The sequence below is a fragment of the Erpetoichthys calabaricus genome, chromosome 4 (genome assembly GCF_900747795.2).
Source record: "Erpetoichthys calabaricus chromosome 4, fErpCal1.3, whole genome shotgun sequence".
Taxonomy (NCBI): Eukaryota; Metazoa; Chordata; class Cladistia; order Polypteriformes; family Polypteridae; genus Erpetoichthys; species Erpetoichthys calabaricus.
The window spans coordinates 323,829,305-323,851,347 of record NC_041397.2 but is presented as its reverse complement, the minus strand read 5'-3'; the positions used below and the strand labels follow the sequence as shown (position 1 = coordinate 323,851,347).

General features: G+C 42.0%; 2 protein-coding genes across 5 annotated transcripts in view; one reads left to right on the top strand and one right to left on the bottom strand.

The window, feature by feature from the left end:
- Nucleotides 1-22,043, top strand: part of LOC114643536 (tripartite motif-containing protein 16-like protein) — a 385,751-nt gene that overhangs the window by 243,334 nt on the left and 120,374 nt on the right. The window lies entirely within an intron of this gene.
- On the bottom strand, nucleotides 199-21,316 carry LOC114641945 (tripartite motif-containing protein 16-like). Of its 3 annotated transcripts, XM_028790962.2 has the most exons (6): nucleotides 20,659-21,314; nucleotides 13,585-13,680; nucleotides 11,947-12,180; nucleotides 9,701-9,857; nucleotides 4,687-4,752; nucleotides 199-1,435 (listed from the first exon to the last, which is right to left on the bottom strand). In XM_028790962.2, the coding sequence occupies exons 1-6, from the start codon at nucleotides 21,235-21,237 to the stop codon at nucleotides 888-890; spliced, it is 1,680 nt and encodes a 559-aa protein (XP_028646795.2). In that variant the 5' UTR covers nucleotides 21,238-21,314; the 3' UTR covers nucleotides 199-887. The 3 variants fall into 3 exon arrangements, with proteins under 3 accessions (XP_028646795.2, XP_051781832.1, XP_051781833.1); XM_051925872.1 differs by lacking the exon at nucleotides 11,947-12,180 and having other exon boundaries at nucleotides 20,659-21,316; XM_051925873.1 differs by lacking the exons at nucleotides 11,947-12,180; nucleotides 13,585-13,680 and having other exon boundaries at nucleotides 20,659-21,316.

Below are 22,043 nucleotides of genomic sequence, written 5' to 3'. Positions count from 1 at the left end.
ATCTTGTAAGAAACCCCTCTCATCAGCAGTGATGACATATTGAATCTGTCTTCAGGCAGTGACATTGAATTGGATAGTGAAACCAAAAAGTGATTCAGATGAATCCATAGGTGACACTCGAGTCACTCACACATGGGCAGTGTGCTGTTCATATTATTATTATTATTATTATTACTATTATACTTGCTACACTTCTGACTTTGTACTTTTAGTGTTTTCCACATTTTACAAGGAAGATGAGATTTAATAAAAATATCATTTTTTCAAGCCAAAAGATGCAACTCTTTTTACGTTTTTTTTTTTTGAGAAAGAATGTAACACTAAGGAGGTTAAAGAAAAAATAAACACATTTAAGATAGCAATGAAACCAAAAGAAAACACCTCACCTGACATCAGTTGTACATGCTGTCCCCTTAATGTGGTGTCCTTGAGTACCAAATTCACCATTTAATGTCCATCTTTATTAGTTACTGAACATGTAGGGGTGGAGGGCGAATGTGGAGGGTCAGGCTCAAGAGGACCGTCTGCACAGGTTGGCACACAAGACACACGCGGGTATACAGACACATGGCAGCACATGAACACTTGGACACAGAATGGAGAGCAGCGGTCCTCTGCCTAAATAACTGATTTCACTGTTGTGTTCTTAGGGGTACATTCATATTCATGCAGTACCCACATATTTTGTATTATGCACCCCATTTTCTTTAAATAAAAAAAAACAAAACAGATGCACTCCTTCCTTCTGAATTCTAATCCCCAAATTTAGTCAAAGAGGTGCTGCCCACAGGGCCTGTTGATCTTGTAAAATTCATTTTGACCCCAAACTACAATCACAAAGAGGACCTGCGCTTGTGGGGCCGTCACGTGACCATAGAGGGTACGGGTCACTGGTCACCTGGTGTCAGATGGCAGATTTTGACACTGGAGTTCGGACTAAGCCAAAACCCAAACCCTGGATAGAGTGGCTCAGTGAAGGTGGTATTGAACCTGTGCAGGATGGTCATTGTGTGTGAGACGCTATAAAACGTCAGAGAGCCAGCAGGCCAGTCCAGATACACACCTATTCTAGTGCCGCAGGGGGCCTGGATCACATTCATCTGGCTATTGTGACACACAATGTACTGGGAATAAGAACACCTCAGACTCCAGGACTTGTCGTTGATTCCAAGGCCGCTATCTCGTTCCCAGGCTTTCCTGTTTAGTCCTATATATGCGACTCCTATCGCCACCTGACTTCCACTCCACTCCACCTCCCAGTAAAAGCGACTCCCAGTCAGAGCCTCTCTGCACAGAACCTGTTGCAAGCTGTCAAGTCGGTAAGGATGATCAGGGTATTTGTGTTTTGTTCCGTCACGTGTCACCTTCTTGTCCCCTTCAGACAGAGAGAGCCATTCATTTGCGGTGTTGATGTCCAGTGTGAGTGGACAGAAGTCTGAAAGGAGAGAAAAGTAAACGAGTGAGGAAATCTGTGAGTGTGTAATGGGACTGGGGGCGGAACACAACACAGACAATTAACAAGAGCCAATCAGGAGCGGCGCTGACGAGACTCAAACGTGCCATAGATAGTAAAATGCTCATCTGATAGGACAAATTCTGTGAGAATTAAAATCAAATTCTGGAATTACGATTAACTGACACCATTGTGATCAGAGTTCTAATAGACTGTCCACACTGACTGCTGGCTTTATTAAATGACACTTTTTATTGTCACAGTCCACCTCTTTCATTTAAAATCAATCCACTGTCACATTTCATCACCAAACTGATTTCACTTTCCTCACAATAAACCCCTCATCCTTGTTCTGTTCTGTCCATTCCCAGTATCTTGTTCTTCCATTTCTAGTGGCCTACTAAATGTTTAGGGGTCACCCTGCAGGTCATGAATACAGTATATAGAATATGAAAGTAAAAAAATCAAAATAAAATAAGAACTGTCTGAGAATGAAGTGTTTATAATGAATTGTCATAAAACTCATGACTGAGAGCTTGATGATTTACTGTCCATAAAACAATATGGCCATTGAGTGTTGAGAAATGTGAAGGTGGTGAAGAAAATCACCATGGAGTGAGCTGAAGCTGCTCACTCATTAAAGGAGACGATTCATTCAGTAGTAAGTAAGTTTAAAATCAAAAGATGTGGTTGAAATCAATAAGAAATGTAAAGAAGAAAAACTGAACCGACAAAACTCGATTCAGGAGAGCATGATGGCCAAGGGGTGGGAGCTGCGGCCTCATAGATTCAGCTTCACGAGTTTGAATTCAATGCCCAGCTATTGTCTTTGTCATGTCTGCATGTTCCTCTCATGTCACTCCTGGTTTTCTTCACACATCCCACAGTCGTGCTTGTTGGGTTAATTGGCGACTCTGAATTGGCCTTGTGAGGAGCACCTGACGTAACACAATACAGCCTGAACTGGATCAAACCAGTCTGACAAAGTTGAAATTAAAATCACTTTAATGTAAACCCATCATGGCCATGATGGTCTGCTGACCTGAACTGACCAGCTGATGAAGACAATCAGTCACCATGTCACAAATTCAATTTTTTTAATTACATAAATCAGTAGACTAAAAAAACAGCCTGAGGATGAGTCTGTCATTCTGAAAATGTTAAATATTTAGTTAAGGGTACAAAGAAAAGATGGTAAAATGCACAATGGTTAGGCTCTATATTCTTCATCAGGTATCACTTGTTTTATCTTTGCAGATACACGCTGACACAACCCAACATGAACTCTATTCTGAAAAAGTGACTTACTGCAGTTTGTTTGATTTTAAGTAACAGATACAATTGACCGTATTCTATATTTTTATCATTCTGTAGAATATATATATATACACACATAAGTATTCACAGCCTTTGCTCAATACTTTGTCGATGCACCTTTGGCAGCAATTCCAGCGTCAAGTCTTGTTGAATATGATGCCACAAGCTTGGCACACCTATCCTTGGCCAGTTTCGCCCATTCCTCTTTGCAGCACCTCTCAAGCTCCATCAGGTTGGATGGGAAGCGTCGGTGCACAGCCATTTTAAGATCTCTCCAGAGATGTTCAATCAGATTCAAGTCTGGGCTCTGGCTGGGCCACTCAAGGACATTCACAGAGTTGTCCTGAAGCCACTCCTTTGATATCTTGGCTGTGTGCTTAGGGTCGTTGTCCTGCTGAAAGATGAACCGTCGCCCCAGTCTGAGGTCAAGAGCGCTCTGGAGCAGGTTTTCATCCAGGATGTCTCTGTACATTGCTGCAGTCATCTTTCCCTTTATCCTGACTAGTCTCCCAGTCCCTGCCGCTGAAAAACATCCCCACAGCATGATGCTGCCACCACCACGCTTCACTGTAGGGATGGTGCCAGGTTTCCTCCAAACGTGACGCCTGGCATTCACACCAAAGAGTTCAATCTTTGTCTCATCAGACCAGAGAATTTTCTTTCTCATGGTCTGGGAGTCCTTCAGGTGCCTTTTGGCAAACTCCAGGCAGGCTGCCATGTGCCTTTTACTAAGGAGTGGCTTCCGTCTGGCCACTCTACCATACAGCCCTGATTGGTGGATTGCTGTGGAGATGGTTGTCCTTCTGGAAGGTTCTCCTCTTTCCACAGAGGACCAATGGAGCTCTGACAGAGTGACCATCTGTTTCTTGGTCACCTCCCTGACTAAGGCCCTTCTCCCCTGATCGCTCAGTTTAGATGGCCGGCCAGCTCTAGGAAGAGTCCTGGTGGTTTCGAACTTCTTCCACTTACGGATGATGGAGGCCACTGTGCTCGTTGGGACCTTCAAAGCAGCAGAAATTTTTCTGTAACCTTCCCCAGATTTGTGCCTCGAGACAATCCTGTCTCGGAGGTCTACAGACAATTCCTTTGACTTCATGCTTGGTTTGTGCTCTGACATGAACTGTCAACTGTGGGACCTTCTATAGACAGGTGTGTGCCTTTCCAAATCATGTCCAGTCAACTGAATTTACCACAGGTGGACTCCAATGAAGCTGCAGAAACATCTCAAGGATGATCAGGGGAAACAGGATGCACCTGAGCTCAATTTTGAGCTTCATGGCAAAGGCTGTGAATACTTATGGACATGTGCTTTCTCAATTTTTTTATTTTTAATAAATTTGCAAAAATCTCAAGTAAACTTTTTTCATGTTGTCATTATGGGGTGTTGTGTGTAGAATTCTGAGGAAAAAAATGAATTTAATCCATTTTGGAATAAGGCTGTGACATAACAAAATGTGGAAAAAGTGATGCGCTGTGAATACTTTCCGGATGCACACATATATATATATATATAATAGTAGAGGTTGTCGTAATTATTTTGTGCTAAGACCATTCAGTTACTTTTAATGGTATGAGATGTGAACTTTAAAGACATTATCATTATCAATTTTATTATTTAAATTGGGGAATGAGCAAATTAGAAAAGAGAAAAAGAAAATGGAAAACCAAGACTGAAAGTAACAGTGTAAAGAAAAAGAACACTGGAGGTAGGACTTGTGTACAGTTGGACTTGGCATAGTCGGCATGATATTTGAATTCCTGTGAGTTCACTTCATCTTTAAGAGACTCAAATCCAGCAGAGTGTGCTGATTCGTCATCTCAGACCTTACACTTTCATATCATAATCCTGACCTTTGGATATTTAAAGAGAAACGATTTTTATTGTTATGATCCTTTCAGACAAAACACAAACTCACATTGTAAAAAGTCCTCTCTGCTGTAAGGCTCAGGATACTGAAGGGGGTAAGCTGGAGCTTCACGACCTGAAAATAAAAAGCAAAGAGGAGAATGGAAACTGTTAAGATGGCATTGTGTGGTGCTAGATAATTCTTAAACACTGACTTTAAATGCTTTAATATAAAATACAAAATGACAAGCCGATAAAACACAAACAATAGCAGTGAAATGACAGTCTATGAGCCCTGCTGTACACAAACATACAACTATATATAAGGGCCGTTAAATTATTTGAAAATGAATATTAGAATATTCAAATTGAAAACAAGCATATGTTCAGACCTGTGTGTCGCTTTAATGTGGCTTAAAAACTTTTGTAGTAAATGTGCTGTTCTTTTATAGTTAATCTCTTTCCATTTTTGCTTGTTGTTTGTTTCTTTAATTTCATCACTTTGTGTTCACATTGCCCAACATTTTGTGAAGTCCTTGTCACTCGGGAAAACTGTGGCTGTGAATCTAAAGTCCCACTTGAACACACCACAAGGGGGCACTGCAAGTACTAAGTGACCAAATCAAAGAGAAAGTCGAGCTGAGCACACGGCCTCTGTCTGCCTCACTCGCTATGCCTCAGACTTGCACAGCTCAGCTCTTACTCAGCATTTCTTCTCCTCCGTTCTTTCTTCTTGTTGTTTATAGAGACCACAAGACATCATGTCCCTTACTCGCCTCTCTATTATATAAAATGTTAGTTAAATTCTTAAACACTTTTTACAAATACAGTGCAGACAGAATAAAACAGAACACAAAATGTGTTGTAACGATGATAGAAACAACACGCAGTATACAGACATAGACATATGCTGTGCAAATAAGGGCTGGGCAAAAATGTAACTTCATGTATCCATCCATCCATCCATTATCCAACCCGCTATATCCTAACTACAGGGTCACGGGGGTCTGCTGGAGCCAATCCCAGCCAATACAAGGCGCAAGGCAGGAAACAAACCCCGGGCAGGGCAACTTCATGTATCAAATGTTAAAAATAAATGTGTTTTAATATATTAGAATATAAATTCAAAATCCTGGGTGCTATGTTCACATTTATATTACTTGTGTTCTTCTGTATATTTTATTAAAAAATAAGTTTGGTATTTTTCATGTCAGACTCATTTCTTCACAATCATGGTGTATATTAATTTGAAATTATGTTCTAAAATTAAGCTGTTTTTATATATTAAAAAAATTCCTTGTCTGTTCTTGTGGTTTACAACTGGACTTTAGGGTACACAGATCGATATGTGATAGAAAAGGCCTTAAAACTTAACAAATACTTCTATAAATCAAGTTAAAAATATTATTGAATAATGATCCATGTCTTGAGGTAACACACGTATTGCAAAACAGTGTATCCATGTTATTTTAAGAAGGAAAAAAACAAACATTGCTGTGACATTCAGCCATTTTAAAATGAGACCATGGTATCGTTCAGGGCGAGGGGCATCGACTCACCTCAGAAAGTCATTACCAAGTGGCATGACAGAATTTATTGAATGTTAATGCCCAGATGCAAATCGCTGTCTGTAGAGAAGTAGAGAATAATAACTGAAAAGGCACACTTGTGATCACTTAACGTTCCTGCATTAAACAGAAGCCTATTACATTATTTTAGTAGCCGCTAACATGCACTATGAGCTCCTTCTTCTACCGCTCATCTCTGCCTCACTCTGGTCACTCGGGGTCTCGAACAACAACCCACATGCCACTCTTTCTACTGTCTGCTCCCCGGCAGCTGCCCGTCAGGGCCAGTGGACTCTACCAGCTGGGTGATGCGTCTGAAGTGCTCCCTAAGTGCTGCGTCTGTGTGCCTGTGTGTGTAACTACAAAGAGCACAAAAGGCGAGGGACTGGGGGAATCAAAATGTCAAGAAACACAAAGGAAAATGACAAGGAAAACGAAAAAACCAAAAGAGGCACAGCAGCACTCCCAACAGCAATTAATCTGGAGTGACAGCAGCGCTAATAATGAGGTGGTCTAAGACCTGGAGTTCTATCCTCAGACTTCCTGTCTTCAGTGTAATCCTTGCCGTCGTGTTCTCAGATAACTGTAGAGTAGCAAGTGACCGGCCTGAAGAGCCACACAATAAAACATCACAACAGTCAAATACATTTTCGTTGTGCTGGGATTTTAACATCCAGAAAACTGAGACGCCATCTTAATTAGAACAATCTGGATCAGAACTGGCCATTCAGCCCAGCAAAGCTCACCATTCCTATCCACTTAATTCTTCCAAAATAACAAGAAGTCATCCATCCATCCATCCATTATCCAACCTGCTGAATCCGAACACAGGGTCACGGGGGTCTGCTGGAGCCAATCCCAGCCAACACAGGGCACAAGGCAGGGAACCAATCCTGGGCAGGGCGCCAACCCACCGCAGTAACAAGAAGTCAATTATTTCTAATTTGGAGAAAACAGGTTTTAATAAATAAGAAATGTTCTGTGAAAGACCACTCATAAATGACAGGATGATTAGGAGAAGTTCATTTTAATCTTTTTACTCCAGTGGATTCAGCACTGCTTTCCTTATATGGGGGAAAAAGGATAAAAGGATAGAGCAGAAGATGAAGGGGAGAAGACTCCAGATGACTGAGATGGGAGAGGATTAAAGATGGAGAAGGAGCCAAAGACCAAAAAACTGAAGGAAGGATATGGAGGTGAGGAGACTAACAAGGAGATGTCAGAAATAGAAGGTGATGGACAAGACAGACAAACCTGCACTCTGGACAGTCTGGGCAAGGAAAACCAGAGGGAAAGCAGAATTCAACACCAGTCATGGAATTAGTTTGATTTCTGTGAATCCTGATTTACTTTAATTTGGCACTAATTCTGCTTTCTGAAACAGACCTCAAGTTTAATAAAATACAAAACTCTAAAGTCTAAGGGCTTAATCTGTGTCACAGATCACACCTAAATCACAGGTTCATTAACACAAACTAAATGTCAAACATTTCTAGTTTAGAGGATTTAGCATTGGTTTAGTTAACAGAAATCCTAAAGGGTTAAAGGGATAGATAGGGGATAGAGAAGGAGAGGAAGACCAAAAAGCAGATAGAAGGATGTGGAGGTGAGGAGTAGTAAGGAGATGTCAGAAACAGAAGATGATAGACACAAGAGACACACCTCAACTCTGGATTGTCAGGCAAACAAGAGGGAAAGAAGAAGAAGAAGAAGAAGAAGAAGAAGAAGAAGAAGAGGAATTCAGCACTAGTTTAGCACCCACTTAAAGAACTACTTTATATCTGAATGTAAATAATAATCTGAAACTGTTGGTTGAAGACCTTAGGTCTGAACGGAGCTCTAAATGGTCAACTGCACAGATTACTTCTCCTATTTGGTTGTACCATAAGAAACCCGTCCAATGATGGTGGAGACCATCTTTTAAAAATCTAAATATCCCAATGTATTTGTCCACTCACTTACTACAGGGGTGACAGGAGGCCTGAAGTCAAATTAGAGCTAAATGAGCTGAGGCAGTCCATTGCTGAGTCTGTCCTGAACTTATCTGTCATCTAACACGTCACTACAGTTTCCTCATCTTTACCATCAAAATATATGAATTAAAAAATTCTCTCTAATGTCAGTGGGAGAAAAGATTCTAAGCATATGATGCCATGCATACGAAACACATGATCTTGATGAAGAAGAACCAGAAAAATGCTTAATGTGAACAGGTAATGTCTAATCCAAGTGAACCAATGTAACAGACACATGAGGACTGACAGTCCGAATGTGAAGATGCCGTTCTCAACAGAAATGTTGTCAGACAGCTGAATGCTAAGGCCTTTTTTAGTGTTTAGCCAGCCACCATACTACATGTATTTCAGAACAAGTCATCCACTTGGAGCTAACCAGGTCTGGGCCCGGCCAGTACTTGGACAGCAGACCACGTAGGAAAAAGCTTTGATTGCTGCTGGAAGAAGTGTTGGTGAGGGGTGCTTACCCTGTGGACTGAGTGTGGATCCCAATACCTGAGCGCAGTGACAGGGACACTGAGCTGCAAAAATGGTTCTATCCTTTGGATAAGATGTAAAACCAATGCTCTGAGTTTCTGTGGTCATAAGAAATCCCTGGACATCTTTTGTAAAGAGTGGAGAGAATCCCAATGTTCAGGCTAAATTGACCACCACAGCCTGGCCATTTTGGCCTCCTAATCATCCCCTAACTCTAGCTGGCTAACTATCTCTCTCTCATCCCTTCACCACCTAATGACTAATGTCTAGTGAGCACAAAATGGCTGCCGTTGCATCATCCAAGTGAATGCTGCACATTGGTGGTGGTTGAGCTGGCTCCCCCCTCTCCATGTAATGCGCTTTGAGGGTCTTGAAAAGCACCATGTAAACACAATGTCTTCTTTTGCTGGAGATGGGAGGTGGAGGGATGTTTTGTCTGAGAGGAGGGAGGATGGAGTTTTACCAGAAGAGGGAGGAGGATGTCCTAAAATTGCTACCATAAAATCAGTGAACTTTAATGAACGTGAACTGAAAACACTGCAGTGAAGTACGTTGATATTTATAGCAGCTGATTCAGATTTCATGATATTTCAAAGCACTGATAACAATAATGATCTTAATTTTATTCCATTTATGTCTTAATTGGTCTCAAGAAAGGACAACTTCATTTGAACGTTGAGCAGGCTTGACCAGTTGATCTCTGTTCATTATTTGTTATTCTTCAGTCACAAAAACTAAATTAAACTGATTATAATGTGAAATAAAAAGCAGTTTTTAAGGGAGTATACAGAATAAGGGCCTTATGAGAAGTCTAATTTTTCGTTAAAAATTTCAAGAACTGTAATTAAAAGAAATTGTTAATGATGAGAGTGTGATATCATTCAACTAGCAAATGTAACAAAAAATTCTTGATATCAAAGGTGGAGAGATGAATGTTGAAGCTCAAGCCTTCTTCATGCACCTCACCTCTTATTGTTACTCTGGTCCTTCTGATGGACTTTAACAACACAAACAGTCGCCGTACCTGATGTCAATGTCTTGATGTTCCACCGGCTGATCTTCTCCAGACTCTTCTTCAGACATGCCAGCTCCTTTCTCAGTTCCTCACAAGAGAAATCAGCAGTGACAGTGAAGCTGAGCGTGTCTCCTTCATCAGGAAGAACACAGCGAGATGAGAAATTCTGTATGAGAAGGAAAGAGGAACAAGAAAAACTAAAAAGAAAGGTTTTGTTAGGAGAAGTCCTTGTGAGTTAAGGGATCTGTGTGGTGGACAGTCGACTTGCCTTTAGGAGTAACAGGTGATTAAAACACTACATGTAGAGAGTCTCCAGATCCTGATAATACTCGTTATGTTGTACGGTTTCCTGCGTGTTCCCCGGGTCATGTGACGTTATCAGTGTGCCCCTCTCCCAGTGTTCATTGAGAATATCTGTGAGTGGAGGTGAGCACACTGTACTCTCGAGTTAATTCAAATATCGGAAATTGCTTGAATTTAATTTTCTTTTTCTGGAGGCAGGTATTACAATATGATCTTTTCAAGAATTTTAAATTAATTTTGGTTTTGTGTTAATGTGAGCATTTCATGGCCTTTCAAATATCTTTTTTACTGACTTTTCTTGTTGTGGCAAACTGTCTTTTTCTTTTTTTACCTGCTGACATTTTAAGTTTTTAATTAAGTTGAGAAGTTCCTAATTATTTCAGTTATTAATACTACTGTATGTGGAACTGGCATTGAGAGGTAAGTCGTCATCATTCTGTGTCCATCCATGTGAATTGTATGGACAGAAATGTGTGTTTTTGTGTTTTGTTTCTTCACATTTCAGTCAGTTAACAAATATGAACAGACAAAGGAGCTCGCTGTTATTGCCTTATTTCTTTTATGGAGGTTTGCATAACGCGACACATCACAAGTCACAACACCAAAGTTTCAGAGGTTCACGGGAGTCAAAGCCCAAGCACAGCAGTACAGCGTATGCAGTCAACATCAGTTACACAGAAGGTGAGAGCTTCCTTCATTCATTTATTGGCCATTTATGAACAAGAATTTCATTGTAGATTCACATAATATATCATCGACTTTGACTTTCAAAAAGCTTTTAACACCTGAGAGGCGAGTCACCGGACAGCAGGTAAAGGGACTGAGGGTGCAGTGGGCAGGTGGGTGCAGAATTGATTTGGCACACAAAACAAAGCATTGAGCTTTCATCCATCCATTTTCCAACCTGCTGAATCCGAACACATGGTCACGGGGGTTTGCTGGAGCCAAACCTAGCCAACACAGAGCACAAGGCAGGAACCAATCCTGGGCAGGGTGCCAACCCACCGCAGGACGCACACAAACACATACCAAGCACACACTAGGGCCAATTTGGAATCGCCAATCCACCTAACCTGCATGTCTTTGGACTGTGGGAGGAAACCAGAGCGCCCGGAGGAAACCCACACAGACACGGGGAGAACATGCAAACTCCACACAGGGAGGACCCGGGAAGCGAACCCAGGTCTCCTTACTGTGAAGCAGCAGCGCTAACCACTGCGGCATTAAGCTTTTTATAGTTAAATTAAATGTAAAGACTTTCTCATGCTATTTAATATAATTATACAATGAAAGGCCTGCAGCTAGAAACTGTACCTGATGATCAAGACTTGGGAGTCTCTATGTGGACATCCTCATCCTCAAGCAGATGGAGTAGAGAAGACTTATATGGAGTTATATGGAGCCCACTAAGTGTGCAAGGAGGAAATTTCAGTAACATGCAGAACACACTGGTGAGTCCACATCAGGAGTGTTGTGTGCAGTTTTTGTCTCCATATTAGAGAAATGACATAACAGTACAAGAGAAACTCAAGAGACAAGAGACGAGAATGGACTGTGGGGTCTGAGCTGTGAGGAAATGCTGAAGGGTTTGAATCTCCTCAGTTTAAGAAAAGAAACAAGAGGAGGTGACAATACATAAGTGTTTAAAGATATGAAGGGAGTCCGTGTCATCTTTTATTAAACATCACTTTTGAAATTGAAGTTGCTTAAGAGTACATTGTTCCACATGGAGACCTGTAGATACATGGAGCAAGTTACCTTGTAGTGCAGATGACAGCAACAACATTTTTGACAGTATTATTCAAATGTGAACAGACATTCTGTGTTGGGCTTAATGGCCTGTTCGTATCATGTTGTAAAAAACTTCTCAGATCTTTTGACTGTTCCTTTAAACGTTCTCAGGTCCCACACACCCCAGTCTGCTCAGATTATCTGTGAGGCAGCCCTCTCACCTGTAGGAAATGGATGTGGTCCTTTGTTTCTAAAAGCTCCATCAGCTCAGCATCTCTCCTCTTCAGCTCCTCGATCTCTTTGTCTAGTCGCTCCATGACTCCTTCAGCGTTCTCCATTTCTCTCTTCTCTTGTTCTCTGATCCTCTCAGTCACTTTCCTGTAGGCCTCTTCAATGCAGTGAATCAGATCAGTGAAGCTCTTCTCATTTTCCTCTAATTCTCTTCCTACAGAGACCTGATTAGTTTGATAAAGACATCAAGTTGAGCCGCCTAATAAGAACCACCAATCACAAGACACTGCAGTTGGTGTTTAGATGTTGTGAAGGACAATTTAAATAGACGGGCATCCTGGATGAGGGACCGCAATTATGGAAAGTGTTGGGTGTTTGGTGGCAGCAGGTCTCTGCCAGTCCTCCCATTTGTGCACCAGCAGGATGGCATAATGTACTGTATGTAGTCTGAACATGTACAACTAGGCGCAAAACTGAGGGGCAGACAGGTGGGTTATCTCAGAGGCTCTGCCTGTGCCCTATGCCAGTCCAAGTAAGACTGAGGAGATTAGGAGGCTAATCTCATACCAGCACTCTTGGTTTTGGATGAAGGGGTCAGGATGGGTGGCATTTGAAGCAGAGGAGCACTAATGTGAGCTTAACATGTGTCATGGTTAAATTATTGGAGCTAGTTATTAACTAAAATTGTCAACAGAGACTGACTGGGGGGGTCTCATGTTTCATTAGCATGTAGGAATTCTATTAGGACACAGCAAAAACACACAAGCTTAGAAGCATAAACCACCACAGAGGTTGGTCTGTCAGGACGGCTCTCCTTCAGTCACTTGCCCTTCCTCAACTGTCACCTCTGTGTGTTGATTGGACTTCACAGAGTTGAGTGACGTGTTGTGAACTGAACTGAAGACACACTTGGTGGTCCAGAGCTTCTGTATTTACTGTTTAGGACAGTAGATGGTGCTAGACCAGTTAGTGTGATTCTGTAACCTAATAAAGCAGAAAACTGCTCATCAAGAATGAGAAGAACAGAAGATGTGCTGAATAGACTAAGCTTTGATATGTAATAAAAAGGATGGAAGGAGATCTCATAAGCGAATTCTGGCAGCACTGGGCCTAATGCAGTAAGCAATCCTGGACAGTGTGCCAGTCCTTTTCATGGCAGGTCCTGCACAAACCTACACTGGCAATCATGAAGGGCCAATTTTTGAGTCAATGGCAATTAACCAAATGGACAGGTGGGATTGAAGCAGAACGACTGGAGTAGCAGGAGAAAACCCTCGGGGATGCTGGAAGAAGGGGTAACCTACTCAAGGACAATGAATGGAGGACAGTAGATCTGAGAAGCAGCAGAAGAAGTGACCTCTGGACCACCTTACTGTCCTGTGTCATAAAATAATAAAGCTGGTGGAGATGCACACAATCAATTAGTGGAGCACCTTAAGCTATCTCTGAGTAATCATACATGGAGTACTGGCAGAAGTGAAATGTCAAGGAAGACACAATATAAAGTTTTTCCTCCGTCCCCCTTTTCCTGTCCCTACACGTCATTACCAGTGAAGCCCTAACAGCTCTCCTAGTTTTAGTTTATTTCTCCTCTCTTTGATAAGAAGTGTCATCTTAATTCCACTCACTTTCATCTGTTCCATCGCCCTCCTCGTCTCCTCCAATGTCTTCTCTCTCTCCTCAAGTCTCTTCTTGATTTCACTCAGCGTCGCCCCCAGCTGTTTCTGTTTGTAGGCACAAGAAGACACATGCGTGTGGTCTTAGCTGAGTTCAATGTCACTTTTTGATTTTGTTTTCTCCTTTTAAGTCTTGTCATTCATTTTATGTTTCGTGACACGACTTACGACTTTTCTCACACTTGTCTTCATTTTGATACAATAAGTGACACACAGAGATTTGATTTATCAAAAATAAAGAACAAAAAAGGTCAAAAGAAAAGTTTAATGTGACAGACTGAAGATGGAGTTTGGGCTTGAAAAGTGCATTAGAATAAAGAAGACAGTTTGAAGACACACTGGTGTGTGAGGTACGCAGATCTCGAGATTTACAGTAGAGGACTCAAATGATTGCTGTTTTCACTTCAATTTTCTTGTGTCTCCTTAAAGTTATCGTTAAGAGTTATGCATTGTGGCACGCGGCTGGGGGTGGTACCCAGCCAGGATGCCCAAGAGGACCGGAGGAGGGATTACGCCTCCTCCAGACCATGAGGGGGCGACCGCCCTGGTGGCTTTGGGGACCATGGGTACAGAGTTTTGAAACTCAGCCCTGTAGGGGCCCGTGGTCACCGTCAGGGGGCGCCCCGATGCCTACGGAGCCCTAGACCTCAGCACTTCCGCCACACCCGGAAGTGCTGGAGGGAAGAGGATCAGGGACACCCAGAGTGCTTCTGGGTGCAGAGCCGGTACTTCTGCCACACTGGGGAGTGCCAGCGGAAGCTTATTGGAAGACACCTGGAGCACATCTGGGTGTGTATAAAAGGGGCCGCCTCCCTCCATTCAATGGCTGGAGTCGGATGGAAGAGGACAGAGCTCGGAGGAGAGGAGTGGAGGCGGACCTGAAGAACAAGAGAGAGGCATTGTGAGGCCTGGACTTTGGGGAGATTGGTGCTGCGGCACTGGGTTGTGTGTGTCACTGATCTGTACATAGTGTAAATAAACATGTTGCGGTGCAATCAACGATGTTTACCTGTCTGTGTCCGGGCTGCTTACCACAGCGTCAATTCTACAGTTTTGACACCTGAGGATTTCAAATTTGTTTTAAGAAATTAGTGTTAAGGTTGTTAAATGACTTCATTTTACTGACACCTTTACCCAAGTCCACATACAACATTTGATTCCATATCTTTCTGTTTTTCCAATTGAGGTACAGGCAGGTGAAGTGATTTGCTCGCTCAGGGTCACACTGTGGTGTCAGTAGCTGGATTTGAACCCACAGCCTCAGGGTTTGAAGGGCAAAGCCTTAACCTCCAAGCCACCTTCCTGCCTAAACAGCTTTGGTGTCTTTTTCAGTGCCATTTTGTTGTCTCGCAGGCACAGCCATTTTATGTCTTCCTTCCTATGTTGTGGTGACCAGTTGTAAGGGGTGTGGCCTCAGAGATCATGAGCTGTGACTTGTGTGACGGACTGCCCACCTGGGATGCCCCTTCTTCATTTAATCCGGGGGAACAGTCATGGGCTGCACAATACCTCCCCTGGGATGCTAGATGGTAGCCCTCCTGGGTGGCAGTGGTGCTTCAGATTCAAGCAGGGCTCCATGAGAGATGGAGTCCTCTACAGCCCTGTTGGGACCCAGGATGGCCACCATGGGGTGCTGCAAAGTTCCTGAGCCCATCTAGGCGGTTCTTCAGCCATACCCGGAAGTGCAACCGGAAACGGGTGATCAAGGACCTGGAGCACTTCCGTGTGGACTATAAAATGAGCCAGCAGCCACCACTCTGGGAGCGAGAGTCGGGAGGAGGAGGACAACGCTTGCCAGGAGGAGTGGTGGTGAAGAGTGTGTTTTTGTGTTGGTGTTTTTGTTTGGGGCTTTGCGGGACTGTGTTGTGGCTGAGGGGCACGAGGAAAACAAGTCCAATTCAGCGATACTATACGAAATGTCGTCTATGGAGTATTCTGCTTTCACAACTCGCTGTGATCTCTTGCCAGCTATCAATGCCTTTTTTGTTGCCGTTTGTTTCTTGCTACTCATGCGAGTGTAGGGAATCTTGGACGAACCAATGAAGGTAACTTTCCTTCTAGCAAAGGGAGTCCAACTAAAACATAACAACTGGTTTTGTCACCATTGACAGTTGATTACCACCATCAATCCCCCCTTTTGACAAAAGTCGACATCCGCCCTGAAAGAGTTAAAGAGAAATTCATACATATAATATGAACAAAAAGGGAGGGAGACCCAGCGAGACACCTAACCCCCCATCACACACATTACATTAGTGCTTGATTTTGCCAAGGGGGCTCTCCCAGCCCTTCCAATCAAGTCTGTTTCACCAAGAGGCCATGTCACTGGCCTGTGGGTCCTCAATGAACTCAAGAAGATAAAATGTGGTGGTGAGGCCATGAAGGTTGAGAAACACTGAACTAGAGGTGACAGTATTGACTTGAGATGAGGAATTATGGAGTCATGGCTACTGTTAATGAGGCTGATATTGAGAAATATAATATTAGTGGTTACACCTGCTTCAGGAGAGATAGACAAGGAAGGAAAGGAGGGAGTGTGGCGCTATATGTGAAGAGTAACATTCAGGCCCATGAATTTAAGGTGGAAGAGGAGGATGAGTCAGAATCACCATGGGTTAAGCTAGTAAGGAAGAAAGCCAGAGATGTGCTTATCGGAGTTTGCTATAGGCCACTATGTCCTGAAATTTCAGACAATAGCATATTATTTAAACAGATAAGACATGTGCAACAAAGAGGATGTAGAGATCATGGAGGAATGTGAACTTTCCAAACAGTGACTGAGAAGCTCCCATCAGAAATACAAAAGAGGAATCAGAAATGGTGCTGATGGCAACTGACTGTTTTCTCACCCAGTTTGTCTCGAGCCCAACACAACAGGAAGAGTTAAAAAAAATATTCAAAAGGTCAAAAGAGAAACCTAAAAAAATGTTAGTGAGGCCAAAGCAAACATCAAGCATTTAAGTACTACTGCAGTAAAATGACGATAAAAGAGAATTTAGGAAATCTCAGGGACACAAAAGGAGAAATCATTGGAAACAAGAAGGAAATGAACTGAGCAAATGTGTTCACCCAGATGTTTGTAAAGCAAGAAACAAAACGAACGTCTCGTGAAGAAGTAAAAACACACTCTGAGTTCATAGATTTTAAAACAGAACAGTCAGATGTGCTTCAAGTTTGAAGACAAATAAAACCCGAGGACTTAATGGGATTTTACCGATTGTGTTGAAAGCAACAAAAGACGTCATCCATCGATGCTTATTAGGCCGATTTCATTTGCTGAGCCGAGATCACCTTTGAATTGTGCTGCCTTTTATCAGACCTCACTGTAAATTATTACCGTGGTGTGTTGATGGTTGATTTTAATATTCATAAAGATGTAGAAATTCACACCTTTAGCAAATGTTTACACACCTGCTGGACTTGGTGGGTTTGCCAAATGTTTGAAGGTCAGAGTCCACCTCGCAATCATACATTGGGCGCCATTATCAGTCAGGGTGTTGACATTGAAAGTGTTTTTATTAGTCCAATAAATTCTGTCTTACCATGGGTGAAGGTGCCTGCTAAATTAATTATAATACTAGTACTACTACTATATGTACTACTTCAGCTACTACTACTAATAATTATTATCTATAATAATAAAAGGCAAAGCCCTCACTGACTGACTGACTGACTGACTCACTCATCACTAATTCTCCAACTTCCCGTGTAGGTGGAAGGCTGAAATTTGGCAGGCTCATTCCTTACAGCTTACTTACAAAAGTTAGGCAGGTTTCATTTCGAAATTCAAAGCGTAATGGTCATAACTGGAACATATTTTTTGTCCATACACTGTAATGGAGGAGGCGGAGTCACGTATCGCGTCATCACGCCTCCTACGTAATCACGTGAACTAAAAACAAGGAAAACATTTACAGCACGAGTCACACGCGGGAACGAAGGTAAATGACGTTAATTTTTGACTGTCTTTTAATACTGTGTAAGCATACATATTAACACATGTGCAATTAAACGTGTGCATTTACGGGGTGATTTCTCAGGCTTAAAAGCTCACCTTTTATCAAACGCGGGAAGAAAGGTAACTGACGTTGTTCACTGTCTTTTAATACTGTGTAACCATACATATTAACACATGTCCAATTAAACGTGTGCATTTACGGGGTGATTTCTCAGGCTTAAAAGCTCGCCTTTTACTAAAAAGGTAAATGCAAAACTATTTTCAATCAGTTTATTGAAACGCTCCCGTTAAGGATTGCAATAACATATTCGCGAGATAAAACAAGGAAGTAGGGGGAAATGGAGGAACAGCCGCAAACAGCGAAGAGCAAAAAATTAATTAAACAATTGAGAACGGAGCGAGTTAAGCATACAAGCATGTTCATAAGGGAAACAAAGCACGGTGTAAAACGTAAGTTTCAATTAAGTTTATAGAAACGCTCCCTCTGCGGATTGCAATAACATATTCGCGAGATAAAAGTTTAATGAGAAGTCACGAGGTATAAACGAACCACACGCCGTGGCGCAATGTTAGGGGCAACAGTTTCAACCATTCTATGATCTGCTTCTCGCAACTGAAAGACGGCACATGGCGGATGTTAGCCGACTTGCTGACCGCAACGTTAGGGGCTTCAACTATGGCGCTGACGCCACATCTCAGTGCCAACACTTTGCAGACTGTACTTAAAAGACACGCCCTCCTCACTGGACAGTTAAAAACACCAATCAAACTAACGATGACATCAAGTATTACCCAATCCAAAGTAGGAAAGGAGGCATCTTCATAAAATGCGTGTGGGATGATTTGCATGAGACGCTGCTTTAAAAAAAAAATGATAAAAAAAATACGGGATAAATCCCGTCCAGTATTGATTCAAAACGGGACGCGCAATTTCATTCTCAAACGCGGCATGATTCCGTATTTTAAAGGACGGCTGGCAACCCTACAGTGCCAGGTAACCACCCATACAATCAGATTGTGATTCACACTAGGAATGCAATGAATGTAATTACCCCGATCTACATACAAGGCGAAAGTCTTGCAACATTCAAAGATGATGGTTTGGGATAAGTACACCATACAACATAAAAGAGCTTATGAAGCCTTGAACCGAAAAAAGCAAGATCTCAGAGATCGTAAAAAAAAAAATAGGAGGTAATGTCGTTTTACTCGCTGTAGATTTTAGTCAAACATTACCAGTTATTCCACGAGGGAGACCAGCAGATGAACTCAACGCGTGTTTAAAATCCATGCTTCTCCCACGCTCGGTTATATGTCGCGTGTTCTCGGGTAGGTGCACCAAAAAATATATACATTTAAGCATGTAATGGGCAAACAAAAAATGAGGTATACCCGAAGGCACTGCAGTAGTACTTCATGTAACTTTACTTCTTAAATGTTAATGTTTTACTGTTTAATAATTTATACGCTTCTTATATGTTGTTCAAATTCTTTTATCAAAATACCACTGACAGCGCAATGCACGATAACATGGAGTGAATACACCATACGCATCCGCCCACGGCTGCCCTGCTGTGCGCAGATAGGAGTTGATTCTACAATAAAATAAAATAAAGATAAAAATAGTAAAACAATCATCACCCATAAAGCGTGTGTGTGTATATATGTGTATATATATATATGTTGATATGTGGATGTGTATATGTATATATATATATATATATATGTAGATATGTATATATATGTGTATATGTATATGTATATATATGTTTATATATATATATATATAAAACACAGCAACACTCATAACAATGACAACACAATTACATTGACAATCATGTTACGTTATTTTTAAAATGTTTCCTTTTTTTTTTCATAACCTCTTTAACACACTACTTCTCCGCTGCGAAGTGCGGGTATTTTGCTAGTTTAATAATAATAATAAAATGACCTCTGATCACTAATTAGGTGTGTGATTACATAAAGACTTATTAAGGTGAGAACATCTGTACTACAATACTTTACAGAAATGTATTTAGGAATCTTAGACTTAATTCAGAAGAACAATACAGACTGGGTGACACGTGTCTATAGCAAGTTTCTTAACTCTTTTAGGGCAGATGTCAGCTTTTGTCGAGCGGAGGGGTTGAGGGTGGTAATCAACTGTAAACGGTGACCAAACACACCATTGTGTTTTAGTTCAGCTCTCTTTGCTACAAGGAAAGTTAGCCTTTTTGGTTTGACTGAGATTCCCCGCACTCACGTGAAAAGCAAAGAGCAAACATCTGGCGAGAGATCAAAATGAATGGGCAAAGCAAAATACTCCATGGATGACATTTTACATATTATCACTGAGTTGGACTCTGATTTGTCACTCTCCGATTTTAATGCAAGGAGTCAAAAAAGAACATGATGTAGCGGCATCAGCTGATTGTGGTGCTAAACACTTCATGTAGCTGACGCACCTACACCAATGTTTGCCTGGGTGGACCACCACTTACAATGACAAGAGGTACAAAGCAGATTGCATTGCATTGCACTGTGACTGCTGATGCCGCCCTCGTCCCATGAAAACAGCCTGGCAGCCAGCCTGCCGCACATTTCAGCCAGCTGTTCTGCTGCCCGTGAATGGCTTGAGCTGTAGGAGACTGCAAACTGGCAGCCACAACACTCAGCAACAGACACTTTGTGTTGATTTATGTGTGAAACAATTGCTTTGTGTGCTTTTCAGAAAACTTTGTTTTTAGGAAACAATATTCAGCCCTTGAAGAGTTAAAGAGGCCTGAGGCTCTCCAAATCCAAGTGATCAGAGCACAAAGAAACTCCGCTCGATTTAATAAGACCCCTTAGCTCACTTGACTGTCCATGGATAACTTTGAGGATCTCATCCTGGGCTATTTCTTGCCTTGAACCCGGTCTCACCAGGATAAACCTAGGCTTCCAACTATCTTACAGAAGAACATTCCGGCTTCTCAAATGGAGGGGTAGGTTTCTCATCAGATTACATTTACAAATGACTTAGCTCTTGTGGTTTATTTTATTTCTATTAATTACCAAACTCCACTCACCTCTTTTTCTTTTCTTTCCCTCGCCAGCTCCATCTTTTCATGGCCTTCATGTTCATTCTCCCCACAGACCAGACAGATACACATACCATCAGTTTTACAAAATATTTCCAGAACTTTCTGATGTTTTGCACAGAATTTCTCCTTCAGATTTCCATCAGGATCAGTCAGCTTGTGGTCCTTCCAAACAGCTACTTCATAATGAGGCTGCAGATGAGTCTGACAGAAGGAGATCATGCAAGTCAGACAGGACTTCACCGCTCTGAGCTTCTTCCCAGTACAGAAGTCACACTCCACATCTCCAGGGCCGGCGTAGTTCTGAGACTGAGGATGACTAAGTCCCATCTTCTTTAATTTCTGGATCACCTCATTCAGCAGAGGGTTTCTATTTAGCTCAGGCCTTGTGGTAAAGGTGTGTCTGCACTGAGGACAGCTGCACACTTGGCTCTGATCCCAGCAGTCCGTGAGGCACTTCAGACAGAAATTGTGACCACAGGGGATCAAGACAGGGTCACTAAGGATGTCCTGACAAAGCGAGCAGGTGATCTCATCCTGTAATTCAAACAGATGGGCTTCAGCCATAGTCAATCTGAGGAGAGGCAGGCAGAGAGAATCAATCAGGCAAACAAGGGGTAGTGACTTGTGAAGAAGTCAAAGTGGAGCTTTATCTTTACTTTGTGAGGAGGAGGAGGAGATTTAAAGTGAAATCCGAGAGCACATCTGAGAAGACAAAGGTTAGGAGTAGTGCTGGGGTGTTGGTTAATGTTTACGTGAATCAAGGTCACCGCTGTAGTTTTATTCACCTGAATATCAAGAGATAAGAGTTATCTGCTTGTCTTTACTGACCAAGAATATTGGCTTAGTGCTTGGGGTTACATGACATGATTTATAGAACAAAAGGTATTGAGTTTGGCCTGGTGTTTTCACTACATTTCACCTCTTGATCTTTCACTCAAAAAATGTTTATCTTCAGATTTCAGAAACAGTACGATGAGAAGTGAAGCAAAATGAGACCTTTTACTGACTAGAAACAGTACAGAAACATAAGGCTGTCTGGAAGTCATCGAAGGAGACGTCTGCCTGGGAGTTTAATCTGCAGCCTTAGGGTGCAGCCATCATAAACCAGTGAGGTATGGACCTCCAGCAAGACTCAAGAGACTCTGGAATTCAAAGTCATGTTCAGCCTGCTTCTTCCTCCAAGGCTTCTCCTTTTTATTCTTTTCATAGTCCTTCCTCTTTATGTTCTTTAGTTAGCTTTACCTTGATTGTTGATTTTGTTATTTATTTTCTCTTTAAATCAACTGGGAACTCAATCTAAGAGGACGTGGTCTACAACACTTAGTCTCTGCTCAGGGGTGATCAGTATTTACAGCCCAGTATTGGGTGGG